The sequence below is a fragment of the Harpegnathos saltator genome, unplaced genomic scaffold (genome assembly GCF_003227715.2).
Source record: "Harpegnathos saltator strain DR-91 unplaced genomic scaffold, Hsal_v8.6 scaffold117, whole genome shotgun sequence".
Classification (NCBI taxonomy): Eukaryota; Metazoa; Arthropoda; class Insecta; order Hymenoptera; family Formicidae; genus Harpegnathos; species Harpegnathos saltator.
In genome coordinates, this window is record NW_020229892.1 from 135080 (window position 1) to 157495 (window position 22416).

At 48.0% G+C, this 22416-nt stretch overlaps 2 protein-coding genes across 4 annotated transcripts in view; one reads left to right on the forward strand and one right to left on the reverse strand.

The window, feature by feature from the left end:
- Sema5c (Semaphorin 5c) overlaps positions 1-8545 on the reverse strand; it is a 124145-nt gene extending 115600 nt beyond the window's left edge. Inside the window, exon 1 of the mRNA XM_011156249.3 lies at positions 8062-8545. The gene's annotated coding sequence lies outside the window, so the exon portion shown is untranslated. The remainder of the gene's footprint in view (positions 1-8061) is intronic.
- Positions 8546-17856: 9311 nt separating this feature from the next.
- On the forward strand, positions 17857-22051 carry LOC105192254 (uncharacterized). 3 transcript variants are annotated; one of them, XM_011156246.3, is made up of 3 exons: positions 17857-18163; positions 18621-18811; positions 20546-22051. In XM_011156246.3, the coding sequence occupies exons 1-3, from the start codon at positions 18111-18113 to the stop codon at positions 20794-20796; spliced, it is 495 nt and encodes a 164-aa protein (XP_011154548.1). In that variant the 5' UTR covers positions 17857-18110; the 3' UTR covers positions 20797-22051. The 3 variants fall into 3 exon arrangements, with proteins under 3 accessions (XP_011154548.1, XP_025159401.1, XP_025159397.1); XM_025303616.1 differs by lacking the exon at positions 17857-18163 and adding an exon at positions 18342-18515; XM_025303612.1 differs by lacking the exon at positions 17857-18163 and adding an exon at positions 18362-18565.
- The last annotated feature ends 365 nt before the right edge of the window (positions 22052-22416 follow it).

Sequence of the window (22416 nt, forward strand, 5' to 3'; positions counted from 1 at the left end):
GCGTTCATAAATAATCTACCTAACACTTTGGAAGCGGCGAAGAAGGGCCAAAGTTACGCGAATATTATTCTCTCCCTCACCGTCGTCATTGAAATTCATCGTCTTATCCGCGAATCTCCGCGAAGCGCCGCCGCTTCCCCCACCTTTGTCTCAACATTTCCAAATAAATCATACAGCGTGATTATACTCCATTCATGAATTTTCCCCTTGGATCGATGCCGACGTCGACTCAATGCGCTCTCGTCACGCGCACGCGATTTCGCGAGCGTATTTCCCTGTGATGAGTATTTTCGCAACAGGACGCTCGGAGGCAACGAGAATGAGCGTAAGTTCACATGACGCCGCGATATTCGAGCGATAGCGCTCTCAAATGTGAGATTCGTCATCCGGGGAACATAATATTCGTCACGACACACCGGCTCCTCTTTGATCGTCTCAAATTCGTCGTCCCATCAGCGCGAACGGGCGTCTAATCTAGGCAGGATAGATGAAGCTTTACGCCAGAAGAGAGAGAGAGAGAGAGAGAGAGAGCCTCGTGATGTGCATCGGGGATTTCGAGAAACCGGATATTTTCCTCGGTTCCGAGGAGAGAAACGCTGTAGGTGGATTATAATTACGACCAGCGTCAGCCTAGCCGCGGAATTAAACCTTCAGTGGGCGCGTGAAAATTTGAAACGTAAAAAAGCATGTGGGAGTGTGTAAATCACGCTCCACTAATTATGCTCAAGTCAATTAATATTTTTTTCTGTTTTCTGTTTGATATATTCGTCGCTGCGTAGGTATACGCGCCTTAAGATATATTGACTTAATTGGGACTTAAATTTTAATGTTTTTTCGATAATGATCGGCTGTGCCGTTGGGACGCTCACTTTCTGCAAGTTGTGCCGAGTAACTTGAAAAATTTCACGATTTATTGCGAAAAGTCCAATTCTGTACATGTTAATGCTATTTATCAGAACATCATATACTCGAGAACACAGTTTTGACATAAACTTCATTCACGTAAATATTATGTAAAATCTAGGAAGAAAGAAGGATGATGCAAAACCCACGCATCTCACCCACTGGAGAGTTAAGAGAGAAGTGCAATTCCTCGGAGTGTCGAGACTCTAATTAAGTAATCGCGCGAAAAATCTGAACTGAAAGACTGTGACATGGCGGCGGCCGCGAGTGACGAGTCACAGCAGATGGCGAGAAGAAGAGCCAGTAAAAAGTTACACAAACGTGATTGCGCGAAGGCAAGTCTTCTCGCGGCTGGAAAAAGGCTACTTTTAAGTAGACTCGGTGCTCGACGAACATCTTGACGTAAGCGCGACGATTAATACACGGTTCTAACGAGATTCCGTTCTCTCGGCTTCGTTTACGACCAGGTTTTAAGGTACAGCCAGGATTAAGGTACGGCGACAAATGCTCAGGACAAATGCCCTGTCCCCGCTCGACGTGCTCGGCTTTAACGCCCTATATCCTATATAATCCTATTGCGATACCGAAATGCTCCTATAACGTCCACCCGCCGGAGATTAAGGGCGGCACGAGTCATGAGAATCGATGACGGCCGGACTTGCGTATTTCGCGGCCGTCTCAACTCGAAGCGGCGATTAGTGGAATAGATGTAAAGCCGCGCGCGACTTCTGTGCCGGATTTTAATTTATGTCGTGAGAACGGCACGTTGCGAAGGTCTTCAGCACGACGATAACTTGCGGACACGCCTGCGACTTCTCCCCGCGTCGCTGTCGTACCGTTACTTTTTCCGCGATAAAGGCATCGTCCGATTAGCAGCGCGGCACGTCGCCGGCCTAGGAAACTTAAGCACGCGCAACGGCACCGGTCTCGAGAAACTCTCTCTCGTCCGTGCTTCAAGTCCCGTCGTAAAGTTACTCGTGTTAATCCCGGAACCACCCACGAAACCGGCTTAATGATGCTCGCGCCAGCGGAACATCTACTGGGATCTTTCGTCGGCTTCACACACACATACACACAACGCAAACACAACTACACGAGCGTCTTTCAAGCAAATTTCCGCGCTCGGGTCTCTTTGCCTCTCTCTTTCTCTTATCGGTTATGACGGTAATTTCCCCTCGTCTTGATTTTAGAGAAGCGTGGCAATCCGTATCGATCGGTACGTCGACGTTAATTGCGCGTTCAATTAAGCAGGCATAATTATAGCTATACGTACGACTCTCAGTTGGCATCGCGTCTTCGGATACGTTTTATCGAGGTCGGTGTTATATATACCATATTCAGATATCGTTCAATCTTGCGTAAGCTTACGTTTTTAGGCCATTCGACCTGGGTTGGTTACCTGCTTGAATACCTGTCTGGGTGGGTTCAACATCCGTCAATACAGCGGTTCCCCGGACGTTTTCCCGGACGGTAGCCTGCAGCACGAAGGAAAATCCCTTGCGATCATCGCAAACGGGTCCCTCTCTCTCTCTCTCTCTCTCTCTCTTCCTCTCCCTTTCACGCTGTTTTTCTCTTCACACCTCGGTTGACCGCAACATGCGGAAAGAACAACAAATTCTCTCGTAGCCTCCTATCCTTCGCTCGCTACGGTTGTACAACCGTTCCAGTCTCCGGTTGCCAAATTGAGGCACTCTTTGCGCGAATTCCACAGCGGCAGAAATACGCGCTCGCGGATAAACGGATGTGCCAGTCGAGTGTAAATGATGGCCTTTTTGGTCGCGACGCCGCTGGCATGCCCAGCGTTACGTGTGTGTGCCCATGGTGGACGGACAAGCCATTACATTTAGACAGCCGGGCGAGCGCTTAAAACAGCGGCCACACGGCGGACCGAGCGCGACACGAATCGCGAGTGTATCTCGGTGGGAATTTCATGTCAGGCCGCCTTATTGTACGCAGCTCGCACGCGCGTCCGCGAGATACCCGAAAGATTAACGGGTAAATGTCCCCCCGCCGGTCAAATGACGCAGGAGGAATCGTGCAATCGACATCGCGCAGCTCGCTCGTCGAGGTACATGTTGGGAGAAATACACCCTGCAAATGTCACTTGTTTCGAGTATTTCGAGTATAAAATTACGCATCCGCAAATCTACCATAAATTTGCTAAGAACAAAAATATTAAATTGAAATAAAACGTCGGCTGTGGCTTTTCCTGCATGGAATAGAAATTTTGCAGCATCCTTGAGAAGAGGGGGGATCGCGAGATTTTGCTCCTTGCTACACGGAGAAGTGAGCTTCTCCCAAAATTGCGATGAATATACCCCCAAGACTGTTACGAAGAAAATATTCTTTATCGGAGACAACTGTTACGTGGACAAAAGCAAGCAAACTGAGCAATCGCGCGTCTTGGCAGCGGGGTGCTGTTTTTCCTCGTGTAATAGTACTCGAGTATCATTTCGACTCGGAGAATTTCGTCGGTTGCTCCGCTCTTGGATCGTCACAATTATAGACACATAAATTGTCAAGATTACCTGCGCCTTCTCGAATACGACGAGTGCGGATGAAATACAATCGAACGGTACGGTTTGTGTGTAATGAACGCGGTATAATTATAGACTGCACGTATATCTGCAGTCTTCTCACGACATTCATTCGTAATTTCGCGAAGCGTATGTTTAAAGTATCTTTTACGGCTAATAACGCCGAGTTTATTGCGCCTGCTGCGCGCAGAGTGTCACGCGGTCCGCAAGCGTGTTACATTACGTTCCGTAATCTGCGGCGCCAATTAACGTGATCCACGTCTGTTATTGTTATTCAACGGCACGAAGAACTGAGAGAGCGGAGGGGGTCGAATCCAGGCCTCCGATCGTAAAAGGCACGACACGTCTTTCTCTCTACCTTTCTCTTTCCCTCTCGCGCAACAGAAAGCCAGGAGACGACGACGAGGACGCGCTTCGATAAATTATTCATGGCCTAGGCGAACCGCGTGTTGTGTGTGTGTGTGTGTGTGTGTGTGTGTGTGTGTGTGTGTGTGTGTGTGTGTGTGTGTGTGTGCCCGAGACTTTTATATAAATTTTTATAGGTCGCGCAGCGAGGAGGAGTTACGTCTCCCCAGGCACAACTCGCGATTTCTTCGTATCGATCCATCGGCGGCGCGCTGGATATGCAATATCCCTCTTTTATCAACAAGTAGTGCGCGGCCGATCAAGTGAATGCGCTTCCAGTTCATTCACGATACATACATATATACATATACATACGTACATATATACATATATAGGGTGTCCGGGATCTTTTGGAAACGAAATACCGTGAAGATTAATCAGATCTGAGAGGAAAAGTCAATTTTGTAACTATTTTGTAAAAAACGCAATAGTCATTAAGTTATTAATGATTGAAAATGACCACATCTAGAAGCTCTCTTAATCGATAAATTGAAAATTTGCGTACTTATTTTTAAAATGGTAAAGAACTTTTTTGTTCGGAATGATCTAATCCACAATTATATGATCTATATGCTATAGTGTCTAGATATTGAACTTTGAACTCTGAATCTTGAACCTGTCGCTGGGCACAGTTGCCGTCATATAATTGTAGATTAGGTCATTCTGGACAAAAAAGTCCTTTACTGTTTTCCAGATAAGTACGCAAATTTTATTTAATTTTATTTACTTATTTTACATTTTATTTACTTATTTTACATTTATTTATTTATTTTAAAAGTTATCAATTAAAAGAATCTCTAGAATGTGGTCATTTCCAATCATTAATAACTATTGCGATTTTTGCAAAATGATACTTGACCTTTCTTCTCGGTTTGATCTGATTAATCTTCACAATTTTTCGTTTCCAAAAGGACACCCTGTATATATACATATATGTATGCATATATAGACACACACACGCACACACACACACACACACACACACACACACACACACACACACACACACACACACACACACACACACACACACACACACACACACATATACATAGGATGTATCTAAATCCTACCACCAAACTTGTAGGACAGATTTTGTTAAAAAATAAGTAAAGGACACTTGGCAAACATATGTCCGCAAAAGTTTTTTAAACATAGCCTCCAGATGACAATCGCGATAATCAGGTGAAGATTGTTATGAGAATGCTAAGAATACTAAGAAACATGTTTCCTGTCTGTTTTTTGAAGATAAAATACTGATACCTATAATTTTGATAATTTCTGAATATTAAGATTCATAATTACGTCGATAAGATTGTTACCGTTTGTCGCGAAATTAGGAAAATATATCGTCTTCTCCCTTGACATTATAGATGCTTAGATTTTCGAGAAGCTTGCGGATATGGCAAAAATTTTGAACAACTTTAACAGTATGTGCGTGTGTGTGTGTGTCTATAAATACATATTTGTAAAACACGATTTAATAAAAACACGATGAATAAAATATAAACTGAAATCGCGGCAGCTGTATCTCAGAAACTAAGCGTTTGAGGACATATATTTAATAAGGCCTTTTTACTTTTTTTTTTTTTATATAGAATCTACCCTGTGTATGTTTATGAGGAGTGAGCGGTGGAGTTTAGATGCACCCCCTATATATCGGAATTATTCATGTGTAATTCTTGTAAAGCAATTCTTAAATCTCAATATCGCTCCCAAGTGCTTCATTCAATGTCCGTTCCAAAGTTTAATCAATGGTCACGATGGTTATCGTGATGCTTATCGCTTATCCGCCCAACCCAGCCCAGCGTTCGATTAATCCTACGCCCGATATAATAGTAAACAAATCATTTATCTCGGGAGTAACTCAGTTTTCGTAAGAGCGCGACTTATCTTCTTATCTGTACGACCCTTCGTTTGCTCCAGATATTAAAGATAACAACAAGCGAGATATCGAGATACGTCTCGAAAAATTTAGCACGCCGCGATAGCACGACGTGCCGCGTCTCCGTTACTCGCCGAGTTCCTCAATCTTCGAATAACACGATCGTGCTTCGGCACGATCGGGGACGAGCGTTCTCGTCGTCCCCGTGTATATCGTGTGGAAACACCACGTGTGGTGCATCTCGAAAATGGCCTACAAGCACGCACGAGCACGCACGGTCCGACCACAACATCAAGTACGCCTAACTACGCGTTAAAATTATTACTATCGCGCTAATCACCACGCCTCACGGTAGTGGAAATATATATATCGCTCCTCTCGCGTGCCTTCGTATTACCGATTCGCTCTCGGGATTACGACCTCTGTCGCTGTCCGTGATTTGTACCGCTCCGAAGGCGGCCCCGACCTTCCTCCGTTTCGAAAGAGGAAGAAATAGAAGTGAAGATGAAGAAAGAGATGGAGGGAAAGAAGCAGAGAGAACAGGAGAGAGAGAGAGGGAGGAGGGGGGGAGCGGAACGGATCTAATGCGCTGGCACAAACAAAATGACCCAAGGAGATCGAAGTGATGGGCTCATCAAGTACCAGAATCGTCGCTCAGATTCTTCGCCGCGCGTTCCGTATCGGACACCCGGTATGCCGCGGAATCCCGCGCACTCCCGGGCACTCGCGCGACGTGAACGGCAACACGTCGAAGGATGTGGGAAAAAAAGCGCTAATGAAAGATACGACGTATGTAAAAACGCTCAACCCGTCGTCCACAATGTTTACTCAAGAACGCCGTTGACGAGGGAATACAAGCGCGCGATGAGCAACAGGCACGCGATACCTTTCGTTTCCTTTTCTCTTTTTTTCCTTTTTCTTCCTCACCCGTATTATCCGTATACGCGTATTGTTGATACAATCGCGTACGCGGAAATGTGACAAGCGTAGGCGCTGATACGCGTCTCGTAACGCTACGCGCGACGCGACTGAGTTAATTAGCGACGATAATTTTTGTTAGGATAAGCTGCGTAAAATGCGCGCGCATTCGCTGGAGAAACGTGTGTTATCAGTGTTGTTCCGTGTATCCGCGATAACACCGAGCAATACGGAAATATTACGAATTATTGATGCACACATGTGTTCATTGTGTCCGCTACATTAGCGGGGTCAACGCGTGCATTCCCGATAATGTCGAAGAATGTCGATAACACGATTCAATCAATAACAACAATTTCGTCATCGGCGCGAGCGAGAAAATATACGCGCGGCGAAAATCGCCGCGTTTGATTACGCGCATTTGCAAAGCTTCGACTCTGCGAAGCGCGCGCGCGCGCGCACGTTCGCAATGTAAACGTGCAATTATAAGTCGCGGCGGGTTACTCGTAAAAACATTAACGATGCGCCAATAAGCGCATTATCGGCGACGTAGACGCAGATTTACCGAGTTGCGCGCCGAGAGGAATAACCTGACCTTGACTCGCGACTGCGATTACTCGCGACGATCGCGGGGCCGCGGCCTCTTGTTTCCAAACAAACGGAGAATCACGGCGGCGGCGCGGTCGAAGTCGAAACTTGGCGTTAATCTGCGTTAATTCATTGATACCGGAACTTTATATTCACGGTGCACACAGCCTCTAATGCCGCACCGCGTTGTTTTCGATTCTCTCGATTCTTGCGCTACTGTCCACAATTGTTATTGACTTTCGATTGTTGTTCATTGTACCGAATGGTTATGGTTGATTGAGGCTCGACGACTGAATGTGAGGAAAATAATCGACTGCCGTTGGTTAATGCTTGTATAAATCTTGTAGCTCAAAGCTTAAATCACCTATCGTAGACCAGGACTTGATAATTACAAAGGCGATATGAAACAAACTCCCTCTTTCCTTTCTCACAACCTCATCATCGCCGTCTTTCGTTGAGCCTGAAAATCCCGATAGAGAGAATTCGGCGGGGCTTAAACGCGAACGCGAGAATGGAGGTACCGTAGAGACAAAGATAGCAAACTTGCGTCTCTACGAGCATCGGAGGTGAGAAGAGAATCAAACATTGACGTACTCGAGATGGAGCTTATCGTTATTAGACTTGGCGGCACAATCAGTGCTGCCAAGAGTTGAGTACGATGGATTCGAACTTTCGACCAGAGTGGCCACGCGGGGCGCTCGTCTTCGGCGCGCCGGGTCACTGCGCGCGAGACCAGCGCGTTCTCTTTAACCTCAATTAAACCTTGTTGAGAGGAGGTTGCGGGGGAGAAAACGATAAACACCGAGTATGACTCTAGCCACATACCTGGCGCGCTTTTGTCGTTCCCCTCCGGCTCCGGAAAATGGACGTCGAGTCAGCAATCCCGCAGCAGCTCCATAGCAACTTCGGCGTCCTGAATCGGCATACGATCGAGTGAGTGTCCAGTCCTGGTCGGCTCGGCTCACACGAGTGTCACACAAAAGTCACTCGGACGCACCATGAGAACGACGGAGCACGCGTGTCAGATATCCATAGAAACGTCCTCGGACTAACCGACTAAACTCGACGGCAGACGCGCGCGACGCGCGATGAGCGTTCCTCGAGGAAGACGCGACGAGTCGCAGCACACGACGCGACTCCAGGATAGCGCGGGGGAGGTCGTCCGACGCGAACGGGGCGAGGCTCTGCGCGAGGAAAACAAGCTGAATTTCGATTGTACGAGACGGCTGGCCAAACACCGACGAGCACGAGACGTGTACGACACGGACGACGGCTCTCGCGGGACTCCGCGCGTCACTCGCTCTCTCTCCCTCTCAAGCGATACTATGGCTCTGTGGCGCGCGGTGGTGGTGGGGCTAGTTTGAAAGTTCGCGCAGGCGCCGCTAAGTTGGCGCCACTTGACGTTACGTTGAAACGAAAAAGCGAGGCTGGCAATACGGAAGCGACGCGACATTTCTGTTATTTCGCCCATCAATCGCTCGAGGAGCGCCGCTGAAAATGCGAGGGGACGACACCGGGATGTTCGGGGAACGCGACGAGCAAAGTTGTGCCGCTGATTTGGATGAATTTGCAAAATAATCCGCGAAAAGACGACGCGAAGTGAGTCCTCTTCAACTCTCTTTCCAGCTCGACGTCGACGCGTGTCTTGTCTCTCGAACAGATGTTGGGGCTGCAACAAAAATGAACAGCTCGGGGTAATAAAAATAGACTTTTCTCCCTCTCTCCCTCTCTCTCTCTCTCTCTCTCTCTCTCTCTCTCTCTCTCTCTCTCTCTCATCGACGTCGAGAACCTCGATAGAATTCGGAGAGGGTGCCGCTCGCGAGCGAGAAGGCGCATTCGCACGTTCTTCATTAATTTAAAAATCATCGTCGCTGCGAGTTTCATTCGCTCCGCGGGAGATCTCACGCGTAATAATCGTAAACAATTTCTAACGCGTGTACGTGGAACTGCACCGTTAGACATTTCCCGCGGGTACGCGGGACAAGCCTCGGCTGCACCGCAAAAGCCGCGTCGCTGCGGAGCAACAGCAGCCTCAGTAGTGAGGAGTTTTACGAGAGAGAAGGAGAGAGAGAGAGAGAGAGAGAGAGAGAGAGAGAGAGCCCAGCTCTCTCCCGAATATTGAAAAATCGAAGAGACCGATCTCCTCGAGAGACAAAACATATCGTTATCGTCGATGCACATCGGACCGAAAATCGCTTCCCAATTGGAACCCGCGCTCGAGAGCCGCGGTCGCTCCCTCCGCTATCCTTCCATCTCCTTACCGTCGGTAAACAGGAGCGAGATAAGCGGGCAGAAGGGACCTGTCATCCGTGACGGAGTACGTCCCGTCCCAAGGCTCGCTTCAAGGACGATAACCCTTCGCGCAGCGGAACCGCCTCGAACTGGACCCGATCGAGAGAGGAGAGCCGCTTCTTCACCTCCGTCTCTCTTCCTCCCTGCTGCTCCCTTATGCGTCTTATTTCGAGAACAGGATGATTACGCGTTTACGATCTAGGCTCCCCCCGCTACCTGCTCCCGCTTCGGCCGAGTCGAATATATATATATATTATAGCTGGAGAGAATCCGGGGGAGGTACTATATACGAGAGACGAGAGAGACGTGGCCGCTCTCGCGTGAGCGAGCGCGCCGGCAGGGACGCGAGAGAGAGAGGAGGGTTCAAGGACGAAGGAGAATCGGAGGAGCACCTTTACTATACGGGAAGGTTGCGTGGGGGGTCGATGCGCGCATACACATCGTAACACACACACACACACACACGCACATGCGAGCGCGCTTATACCTCGGTCCAACAAACGGTGTTTGTGCGGAGCGCTTTCGGGTCGGCGTAATCCGAATTCGAAACCTGTTCCTGCCCCATGGGTCAACAACAACATCCTCCTACATCCTTCCGATTCCCGTCCTCTCTTCCAGACCCTGGTCGGATGCACGAGCCACGTTGCGTCGAGTTCGCGTCGAGTATAAAAGCCGGTGCCAAGTGCTCGGCCGGCGCGGCGGTTACGTTACTTTCCACGGTTACGTTATTTTTATAGCCTCTATCCACCGCGTGCCGGTGGTCGGCACCGCGAAGACGCCGATGCACTTCTCAGGGCGCGCACGATTTAAGCGCCGACTAAGAGCCTGCGGTGAGCACGAGACACGTACGCTTGTCAGAAGAAACAGCAACCCTCCCTGCCTGGGGAGATCCTCCCGCGTCGCGAGTCATTCCCCGAAATTCTCCCGCGTGTGCACGAGACGTTATTTCCTCCGTAAACAGACTCTTGTTCGTCGAAATAACGCCGACGGCAGGAACGAGCCCCAAAATTAGGGGGGTGGGGGGTGGGGGAGGGAGAAATTCCGTCGCACTTCCGTCCAGTCTGATCCGCCTGGAATCCGCGTCTCGCTTCGCGCGAGACATGGAAAAGTCCGCTTTCGTCCCGCGCGTGCAATTGCAATCACGTCCCGCGGGATGCGTCTCTCCTGCGTGCCGGGACTCGCTCCGTGACGAATCAATTAAGAGAGCTCCCATACGTATAATTATTCGGAACCGAAGGAAGAGAGAGAGAGAGAGAGCGCGCGCTAGTCGCGGCGTTCGACGATCCTGTCCGCGCCTCGCAGGAGGCGAGGCAATCGCAATTTCCGCTATGAATGTGCGCTCTCTTTCTCTCCGCGGCGTTAAAGCGGCCCGCTAAATCGCGCTTTATAGCCGATCTGTGCATGATTCATTTCTTACATCCGTATAATATACGCTGATTACCGATCGGCGTCCGTGATCGATCGCGGAGGTGCGTTTTTACGCGTCTTCCCGCGTCTCTCGTGAGAAGAGACTCCCGTCCGTTCGACTCGCGCGATTCAATGAGCGGCGTCTGAGAGGAGCGAGCCGTCACTTTGAGACTCTTGACGCTCGTAAAATTGCGCTTTGCTAAGTCAAAGGGAGAGGAAGCTGGAGGAGGGGCCATTTACTTTCAATACGCTCGTTAACAGCGTGCGAGATTTGAGACAGAAGCGGCGGGCTGGTTGAAATGTCTTATCAAGCGTCACTCGAACAATGCGGGGTCATTGTTCGCGTTGTATCGGTGAGGTTCATAATTCCGCAAGCGGCGATGATCGTGAGAAGTGGCTAACGAGTCGTTGATACGCGTAAAACCTTCACATTACCCGAGGAGTGGAACTGTACAACTGTGCCGAGACGCGCTCGCCTGGGTGAGAGCGCTCGCCGAGGTGTAAACAAACAACTCGACGCAAAATTCGACGAATAAACATTCGATCTCGATAGAGAAAGTTTCAAAGAAGAGGAAGAGGGGGTCAGAGGTACGTGCGATAATGACGGACGATCTCGATTCAACTTTCGGAGGATTGATCTTTTCTTCTAAAAATCGACTCTCTTCTGCTCGATTTCCGCACAAATGATCCTTTCAAACGTTGGCTTGAATTCTTCATTAAACGAAACAATATTGATTAATAAGTACATCAACTCGATCGAAACTCGATTCTCCGTTGAGAGGATCGATTTGTCGACGAAAATCGAGTGCAGAAAACAGTCAATTTGAAAGAGCGACGTTTGGAGGAAAAAACCGGCGCGAAAAAGTACATGCGAAAAATGCGAATCGGAGCGTCGCTCGATATATATTTTACGAAAATAATAAAAAAATGCCCAGGTTGATATTCCGAGTTTCTCCTCTCTTTTAATTAAGCTTAAAAATGAGCGTAAACCGTTTGCCCGCTGTAAAAGTTTTGCAGCTCGCAACGTACCGGACGTGCGCTTGTTCCACTGAGAAAAGTTCCGAGGAACTTTGTTGTACCTTGAGAGCGGAATTCAGCAGCTCAGAATAGTATGAAGGAATTTGCAGAAAGATTTCTACGATGAGTGAACTCTGGAATTTCCCGCTAAACACGAAACAAAGCAACACGCATTTACATCCGCGATAATATTGCGATCTGTTAAGGGTGTAGCGTGTGGTAGGTGATGCGAGATGATGGTACATTGTGTTAGTCACTTTTGCACTTAGCATAACGTCATTGAACAACCGTCTCTGCAATATCGACATACAGTTTCGAAATTCCATCTCGAGGTACCCTTGAGAGCTTCCCGCGATGCGCTCTGTGCACTTGAGCGAGTTGATATATCTGACTTAATTGCTCCCCGCGCCGACGCGAGGCCCCGTTACGCAAGAGATGCAACGCGAAGAAGAAAGGGCGTGGGCCAAACGAACGGGCCGGTGGCGAACAATTAGCAGGCGAAACGGAGCGCGTTGCACAGGTGCGATTATCTCTCCAAGCCCGCTCTCACGTGGCGCTCCTCTCCGCTCCGCTCGGAAGAAATCCCGGCCGGCCATTATCGCGCTCCTCGTATTAAGCAGCGTCCCTCGCAGCAGAGGGACCAGTCACCTTACCAGTGCCCTCTTATCGCTGAAGCGTATTCCGTTCCGACACGGCCGCGTAACGAACGTCGCCGCAGAACGCGTATGCGCGTATGCGCGCTAGGACGACGCGCGAGGACACGCGCGCTCGCCGACGATGATTTCACCGCGCCGATCTCCGATGATTTCACCGGATCTCCCGTTCTGATAACAATCGCACGCAGCCGATTGACGACGGTAATAACGAGTCGCGGCGTTCGCAATTATGCACGACTCCGGCTGAGCATTTTTCCCCGAGCGACTGCGATCGTGGAGAAAGGACGTTGCTCGCGCACGGCGACGTCGCGTGCAATTCGAGCGGCGGTAACGCGGCCAGCGGCCGCGGCAGAATGCAAAATCATTAGCTGACTTTTATGGCCGATTCACCAACATATCGCGCGCGCCATGGGGACAGCCTCGTAATGAAGATTAATATCTGCTAGAGCTCTTCGACGGAGCATCCTTGAATCTATTAGGCCTCGCGCGCGATGCGGATAATGTCCGCTTGAGGCTCGGGGAGGAGCGACAAAAGAAAAAGCAAGACGAGCGCTCGAGCGAGAAAGAGAGAGAGAGAGAGAGAGAGAGAGAGAGAGGGGGGGGGGGAGGGAGAGGGAAATAATTACAGGGAAGGCCGCGTCCGCAAGGCCGAGAACGGTGGGTGATGGAAACCGGTATATGCTAGCGCGTTTTCGGTACTTTGCCGAACATAGTCCGGACGTGAAATCGGATCAGGACGGTTACGGCGCCGACTTGAGATCCCCGAACAAAGGCTCGTCTCGTAGGCTCTTCGCCGAATCGGCGAAACGCCGAAACGCGTCCTAGTTTTAGGTCCCGTGTCTACTCGTGGACTGCCATTGCCTCGTTGGGGTATTCGCGACGACGGCTAATTGCTTTAATGTTACAAATGAAGCAGCAGGAGGACGCGTTTTCCTCGCGTCGCGAGACACAATGCGGGCTGCAAGAAGCGATAATGCACGCGTATCCGCGTAGTAACGAGGCCACGAGTAGTAAAAATGCCGATGGTGGTGGATGAACGAGTCGAGAGACTGCTCGGAGAGGGAGCTCGATCGCCGGTCATGGGAATGATTTTCGCGCGATTTGGCGTGTTTCGCGTCTAGTCTATATTAGTGGGGCTAAAAACAAATCTCGTATGATGCTGCGGAATGATCGTGCATGCTGCAATCTCGAGAGTCCTCGTCACGCCGGGAGTGCGCGCAAAAATTAAATCAAAAAGATCCATTAGGCCCATCACTTTGCAAGAGTAATGGTTCAAGCGCGCACTTTGTATCGCAGCCGTCTATGGAACCGATCAGTCGATGACGGAATTAGTGTCGACGCTATTAAACGCGCACGTTGCATAAACAGATTATCTCTTGCGAACCGCCGGACATGATTTATCTGTGCGCGCAGCCTCGCGTATCCTTTTTTCATTTCGACCGGCCATTTCCGCGGCCATTATTTCGCTAAACGCTTTCGGTCGCGCGTATAAATAGCCGAGAACGCAATGAGGTGCGATAAAAATATTCTTCTCCTCCGGGAGAGAACGCGCGCGCGCGCGCGCGTCATCGCGGCGAGCGAAAAGGCTGACGTCCATCCGAAATAAATCGCCCGTGTTTTTTCTCACGACGCTCTAGCTGGTCTCCCGATCCTCTTACGTTCATCCTTAATCGGCTTCGCGACGCGCATCTCGTTACCTCGCGCTGTTTAGAACGATTAGGGCGCGCAGCGAGCGTGTAAGACGATCAAAAAGAGACACCGTGTAACGATCCGACGATGATTCAGACCGAGCTTTTCGAACCGGTATCATTTCGACGACTGCGAACTCCGCAGATTACATCTGAGCGCGCGAATACGATCCCGTGTCGTTTTTAGACAATGCGAATGTTACACTCAATTGATAGCAAAGAAAAGTTGGCAGATAATTGTAATCAAAAATCATTTGACCATCCACGCGATATAACAAGAACTTAGTCAATAAGTTGGATCTAATCGTCTCGGTATTTTTATCTTCCCTCCCTGAATGAATCACTTAAAAAAATTCACCGAGAGAGAGAGAGAGAGAGAGAGAGAGAGAGAGAGAGAGAGAGAGAGAAAAGAAATATATAAAGCACATTTATCCGGTAGTTGCTAATACTTGCATTTACTTGAGTCTAAATTCTTTAAGTTAAATAAATGAAATCAACAGTTTTGCTTTCGCTGCAAAACTTCATCAAGGTGCGCGACATATTTTCTTATTTGGAAAGAATGTCTCATGATGCAGAAATGTGTATGCCAGTATAAATCGGTCATCGAAGAAATATTTCCCTAATTTTTTACTTCTTCCTTCTCTCAGTGCGATGATAAATGTCTCACTGTAGAACCCAATCTTCGTCGTCGTAGCAGTTAGTTATCAAGTCGCGACTTACCGCACAGCCGGCGCGGCGCACGTAACACTTCTTGTAATACAATACGCGCTCGCGCGCGTACGTGTACGCGTGTGATTCGCCGGTCGGAAAAGTTGGCGTATCAAGCAAGGAACGAGGAGAACGAGAGCTCTCGTATATCAAACGGCCGCGGCTGCGAAGTCGATCGGCCCTCGGAATTATAACGCTCCCAAAAGAGCCATCTCGATAAATCTCTCATCCGACGCGTCCTGTATCTCGCGATTCTGTAACTCGTTATTGGAGTTAACGACACTTTCGTTATCGTTGCGCAGCTTTTGTATTTTGTACCGTAGAAAAGCTGCGCAACAATAACGAAACTGTCGTTAACCAGTCCAGTAACGAGTTAAAGAATCGCACCACTGGGCGCTATTCTGTTCACACGTACCGACAATTGTCGGTGTCGGTCGTCTAATAACAAATTTATAACGATATTTGTCGTCCATGAACGACAATCATCATTAAATTCAACGTGACACGCCTTAGATGACGAAAACGGCGTGTCGCGACATATTTTGAAGACATTTTCAATGTTCAGGTTTTCTTCAAGTTTTTATGATGGCTGAAGAGGCTGGAGAGATATTCAATATTCGCTAGCCAACTGCAGGTCACTTGATAATCTCTGCTCGAGAGTTTTCGCACTCTTACTCACATACACGAGCGTTGAATGTTTTCCTATAAATCTTTAATGCTACTGGCTGAGAAATATCCTTTCTAACTTTTGAACTTTTGAGTCATACCGATGACTTCATCGATGATATACAGGGTGATCCGAAATTCTCGCATTCAGAGTACAGGACGTGATATTTTATGCTAAAATAAACAACTTTTTCCTTCAGCAAAATTGCATTCGACAAGTATTGGGTGAGTGCAAAAGTTCGTGCGGAGTTTCAATAGATGGAGTTATAAGCGTCGTAAAGTGTTGTCATTAATACTTCCGTCATTAATACTACATATTATATAACGTTGGAAAGGTGACGTCTTCAGCTGTTATTAAAAAAAAAATCATTTGTTTTCATACAAACTGCTTCGAGAAATATCACTTTAAAAATGAGTATCGATAAGATGCATTTACGGCATGTTATGCTTTACGAGTTTCGGAAGGGAATAAACGTTGCCGCAGCCGTAAAAAACATTCAGGATGTTTATCAGGATGAAGCACCAGCTAAACGAACTGTGGAAAAATGGTTTGCTAAATTTCGGCGCGGAGAATTTAACCTTGAAGACGAGCCACGCTCTGGTCGACCTTCTGACATTGATGACGATGTTTTGCGTACTTTAGTGCTCAATAATCCGCGAATTTCAACAGAAGAAGTTGCTACAGCACTAAACGTTGACCGATCAACCGCTTTTCGGCGTTTAAAAAAGATGGGATTCGATTTGAGGCTCGATATATGGGTGCCCCATTTGCTGACCGAGAAGAACAAAATCAAGCGAATTTCTGCAGCCGTTTCTTTACTCGGGCGGCTCAATAACGAGTCGTTTTTGGATCGACTAGTAACGGGCGATGAGAAATGGGTCCTCTACAACAATGTTCAGCGCAAACGGACATGGAAACAATCAGGTGAGCATGGTGACGCAATGCCAAAGGCCAGTTTGCACCCGATGAAGGTGATGCTCTCTGTTTGGTGGGATTGCAAGGGCATAATCTATTTCGAGCTTCTCCCCGCTGGCGAAACGATTGATTCGGACAAGTACTGTCGCCAATTAACCAATCTGAATCGAGAAATAAAAGAAGAACGTCCGATTTTGTCAAATCGCAAGGCAGTCGTCTTTCATCACGACAACGCCAGACCACACGTTTCGAAAAAGACGCTGCGCAAACTGAAGAGCCTGAAATGGGATGTCTTAACGCATCCACCGTATTCTCCTGATATCGCACCATCTGACTATCACTTGTTCCGGTCATTGCAAAATTATTTAAATGGAAAAAACTTTGACTCTTTGGAGGCCTTAAAAAACGGCGTCTCTTCGTTCTTCGAATCTAAACCGCGCAGTTTTTATGATCGAGGCATCCGTATGCTGCCAGAACGTTGGGAAAAGATTATAGAAAACGATGGAGAATATATCATTGATTGAATAAAGATTTTTGTTTGCCTAATCACTGTGTGACTTTTACTCACAAACTCCGCACGAACTTTTGCACTCACCCGATAGTTTTTGCAGAAGAACGTGATAAAGTTAACGAATAAGTGGTTATTAGTACGAAAATCGGCTCGCGTGTAGATACACGCGAGCCGATTTTGAGCGCTACATAGATAAGACCACTTATTCGTTAACTTTATCACGTTCTTCTGCAAAAACTACTTGTCGAATGCAATTTTGCTGAAGGAAAAAGTTGTTTATTTTAGCGTAAAACATCATGTCTCGCATGCTCCGGATGCGGGAATTTCGGATCACTCTGTATATGCATATTGTTGCAAGCGATATAACATTTATCGCTATCAATGATGTTCAAAATAGCCTACACTTATTTCCGTCGCTATCGTACCAAAACGATAGTCGTCATAGCAGAGATATCGATATGCAGAACAGCACCCCCGCGAACGCGGCGAAGTTCGAAAGAAACTCGACACTTTCCCGTCAAGGTTCCTTTCCTCGCGTCTCTCCTTCGTCCTGTATCATCGGCACCGGCTCACCTATGACGTGATCCGGCGATTCCGCGAGACGGCTCTCTCTCTCTCTCTCTCTCTCTCTCTCTCTCTCTCTCTCTCTCCGTCCCTCTCTCCGTCCCTCTCTCCGAAGGCAGCCGTTGTTATTGCGACGCGAGAAGGCGTGCACAATTGCAGCAACTCCGATAACGTCGTGCCCACGGATATCTGTGTATATAAGTACAGCGAAACCGCGGGATACGACAGAGCGAGCGCTAGCGGCTAGCGGTGCAATACGTCTCGCCGATAGTCGAAGCGCGAGATACCCCGCCTGCCTACCTGTGGCGTACCACGACCCAACCGGATTTCTCAGTCTGCGACAGCTGCGGAAAAGCGCAACTCCACTTTGTCTCCCGCATCGTTTTTCTCGCGGAGCTGCCGCGGAAACGAAGGCCCGAAGGAGAACGCCCGAGACTAACCGGACGAGAATGACCAGAAGGAGAATCGGCCACATTGTGCTGATCGGCGCGCTGTTCATCAGGTCAGTCCACGTCAGACGGCAGACGTCTTATTTCGCCTTCGTTTCAGGCTACGCTCAATAGTCGTATTCAGTTCGGTCGGGATGTCGCGAATAGAGATGAGAGGGGATATGGCACGTCTAATTCTAAGCTGTACTTGTCTCGCGACGAAGGTCGCGTATAAAGTCCCTTTCATCCGAGCGAAACGGACGGTCGCTGAGCAAGTTCGGGCACGGCGCTAAATGCATGGCGGTGCGCGGTGTGTGCAGTGCGGTGATAATGCGATTCTGCAAATAATAACATTCAACCGTCGCGCTGCCGCGGCATTGTGCGCGCTTTTGTCCGCGGATGAGCATGAATCATCGCGTTACATAGGTGCGCACGCCATTGTCTGCCGCGGTTGCGTACACACGCCCGAGCAAATAGTAAGTAAAACGCGCGATCCCCCTATTTTACATAATCGCGACGATTATGTTGCAGCACGTTTCACGGGATGTGCGCCGATTGGACGACAGATTTGCAAGAAAGTATTCAAGCTATGACCAGAGGTATTGACGAGCAGGTGCAACGTATCGTTCAGCAAGCGCACAATGACGCGAGACAGAGCATATACAGTTCAGTGAAACCTGCGTTAGAGCAAGTGAGAAGAACCGTACAGAATCTACCGAGAGGTAATTCGTCACATTCGTTACGACTTTCTCCCTCGACTCTTCGTCACACACGGCACGTCCCTCGCGTCATTGTCGGCATCGCATTAACAATAATTGGTAAATATATAGAAAAGGGTTTTTTGTCACTTTGAAATATGTTATAAAGGATGAAATTCTGAGTGACTTCTCCCAATACAATTATATGGAGGTCGCTTATACTTTCTGAGATATTTGACTTTAAAGTTTTATAATATATGTACGTTGAAGTATATTTGAGGTAGACAAGCAGTTTTCATTCACTTTAAATTCTAGGAAACAGTACATACAAGCACACCCCCTCCGCAATCAAATCCTAACCTAACCTAACCTAACCTAACTTATTGCATCTTTTTGGACATTGTTGAGAAAAAAGTTCTCTTAAGATCTATCACCTGGTTCAACTTAACTTATTATAATATCTGCATATAATTAGGTGTTGCAGCTCTTAAGGAGATCTTTTCAACATCGCCCAACAATATATAAAGATGCAATAAGTTTGGTTAGGTTAGGATTTTTTTAGGGAGGGGGTGCGGGGGAGGGGCGGAGCCACTCTCCCACTTATATATACTGTAAATCCTATATTTCTATGTATAAACCATGTATTTGGATTAACTGTTTGGATTGTACTGTAAATAACGTCAGCTTATGATATCTGGAATTTAATTCCAGGATAATCAAAATTCCAAAACTTACAAATCAAATATCTCAGAAACTATAAGCGACCCTCATATAATTCTATTAGGAAAAGTCACTCAGAATCTCATCCTTTATAACATATTTTAAAATGAAAAAAATCGGTGAAGTGTACCCTTTTCTATATATTTATCCAATAATTTACCAACAACATCTAGACGCGGTGTCGTAGTTTCGAAAAATATTACGCGTCCTTTCAGCATTCCCGGATACGGATACGCGGGCGCGTTTATTTCTCCGTCTCCCCCGACTCCCAGCCGGCGATAGGATCGAAGGTTTATTACGCAAACACGCGGTCTATCTCGCGTCGTAGACGGAAGAGCGATCGATACATTTGCATAATAACAGTTCTAGCCGATATTCTTTATCGTTAGAGATAAACAGGTCGAAGCGAGCGAGCGAGCGAGCGAATGAGGCGGGGAGGGAGGCGCGTAAATTCCAAAATTGCATCGTTTTCCCGCGCGCTCTCGACGTTCCTTTCACTGTCGGCCAAGATACGTAACAGACGCACACGCGCGTTCTCCCGGGTCTCAAGGCGACCTTTTTCCACTCCATCGTCCCGTTAATTCGATACTGACGTGCGATTTCGCGCGGGAACGTTTACCCATGCGATTAGCGCGCGGTTAATACGCGCCTCGTGCGCGTATCGAATCGCATTATCGGCGATTAGTATCAATAAAAATCGGTTCTCGCGCGCGCGTTCTATACAAGCCGGATCAAAGCCGGACAGCCGATGACATTGTAATTCGTGAGCGATTAGTATGCGCCGGGCGCCTCCGAGTCACGCCTGCTGCATCGAATTAAATCGCGCGATTGGTATCGAAAGGAAGTGTCAAAATTTGCCGAGCTGCCGCGCGAGACTAGCACGCGGCGCGCTTTCGCCATTGTGACATGTTTATCCGTCCACGGATAAACGGAGTGTGATTCGACGTTGTCGCTAAGCGCGCGCGATATTTGCACAGCTGCTCGCAATCAGTGTAGCGAGCGATGTTATTGGCACATTACATGGAAATTTTTTCGCAGATGAACACGGACGCTTAATAAGTAACACCGGCAACACGATACTCGTTAATAATGGAAACGGCGTATCAAGGTCGATCACATCCGGTCATACACCGGACGGAGAACCGTTTGTGCGCGACATCGTGGAATGGTACGAGGGAAATATGCTTTACCACAACGAGACCGCTTACAATCCGCGGACAAAAAGTATGCAGACGACTTGCTGGAAACTGGACTTCGCGACATCAGGTGCCAAGCCCGACGATTGTTGAGATAACGCGCAACGGACGTCGTAAGAAGACCTCGCGTTAAGATATAGATTAAGATTAAAGAGAGAGAGAGAGAGAGAGAGAGACGACGGGACGAAAGATGAGGCAAAATCCGCGTTAATTATCCTGCTGATTGCGAAGAGCTTATTTAACGATGAGCTTATTTAACGATGATGCGTAGAATTCATTGAATTCTCGTTCGTTGATAGTCAACAAAATATCGAACGAGTATGCCTTTTTTGCTCCGTCTCCCCCCCCCCGTTACTATTTACAGATTAGAAAGACATAATTGCGGCGAGATATATTCGACGAATTTCGATCGCGCGAGCTCGCAACATCGTTATCCCGCGTTATCGGATGACTGTGAAACGAGTTACGCGGCGAAAGCCGCACAATTATCGCGTTACGCAAATCGACAAAGAGAGCACGGCGAACTTTTTAATTACGGTCCAGCGTGACGTTCCGAACTGCAAATGTAAATTCTCGGTTAAAATATATATGGCCGCGCGACGGATTATCGGCTTATCTGACAACGCGAATAAAGTTCTTTTTCTCGATCGGTATTAAGTCTCGCCATTCGCGCCGCTCTTAACGTTGACTAACAATGTAACAACGTAGTCGTGTGGCTATTTATTCTTCGGCAATATTCCTGCATTATTCGTAGTTATCGATTGTGTGCGTCGTTTAACGTAACGTAGTTATTTAATCGTTATTTAATTTGAGATACATAGCGTGTCGAAGGACCGCGAATCGAATCGCGCGAGACGCGCGAGGAAAGCAGACGAAGAGGAGGTGAGAAACGGGCATAAATTTTCACAGGCAGGAGGCTCGGCCAATAAAGAATCATTTGTTACGATATACGACTACGAAACTTTAAGCGGGCCATGGGAGCGATGCATTTCGATGCACATACAGCGATGTATACACGTATATAGAATACAAACGCGATGTATAGAGCGTGCAGTGGCGTCGAAGCGCACGCTCTTCAGCGCCTGCCGCGACGTGCAAAAATCCCGTTTCTCTCTATTATCGCCTTTATGCGATCGCAAGTGCCGTCGCGCACTTGCGATAAGACGAAGAAGCGATAAGACGAAGAAATGGGAGGGGAAGAGTATTACTTCTATAATTTCTATGTGCTCCTCTCCAGTGCGTGATTTGACCTAATTTCGCACAAGCTCGCGACATTTGTTGTTATTATTGTATTTGCGGAGTTTATCTCCCGTGGGGTTGTGGAAATCATTAAAAGTATGTAAAAACATCGCGTTTATTATCCCTCGCATGCGGTCGTAAAGTCAAGCCGTGCTCTTCCGTCGCGGTGCAATTTTCACGACTTTGTTTCCCGCACAACCGGCTTTTATTCTCCAAAAACAGCGCGGAATAAAATCCGAGAATGGGATCGCGCCCTCCTCGCGCGTCCCTTCCTAATTGGACAAACACACGCCGCGCGAGCCACGGGAAGTTGCGAACTATAGCCTAGCTGGAAAAAATGCGCATTTCGCGAGCATACCGCGAGCGTGGAAAAACGAAAGTCAACAACGTGAGATCACGAGGTGGCACACGCCGCTCCTCCCGCTTTCTCCCTTTCCGCCTGCCGATTCTGCGCCATTGACGGTAGACATTTAC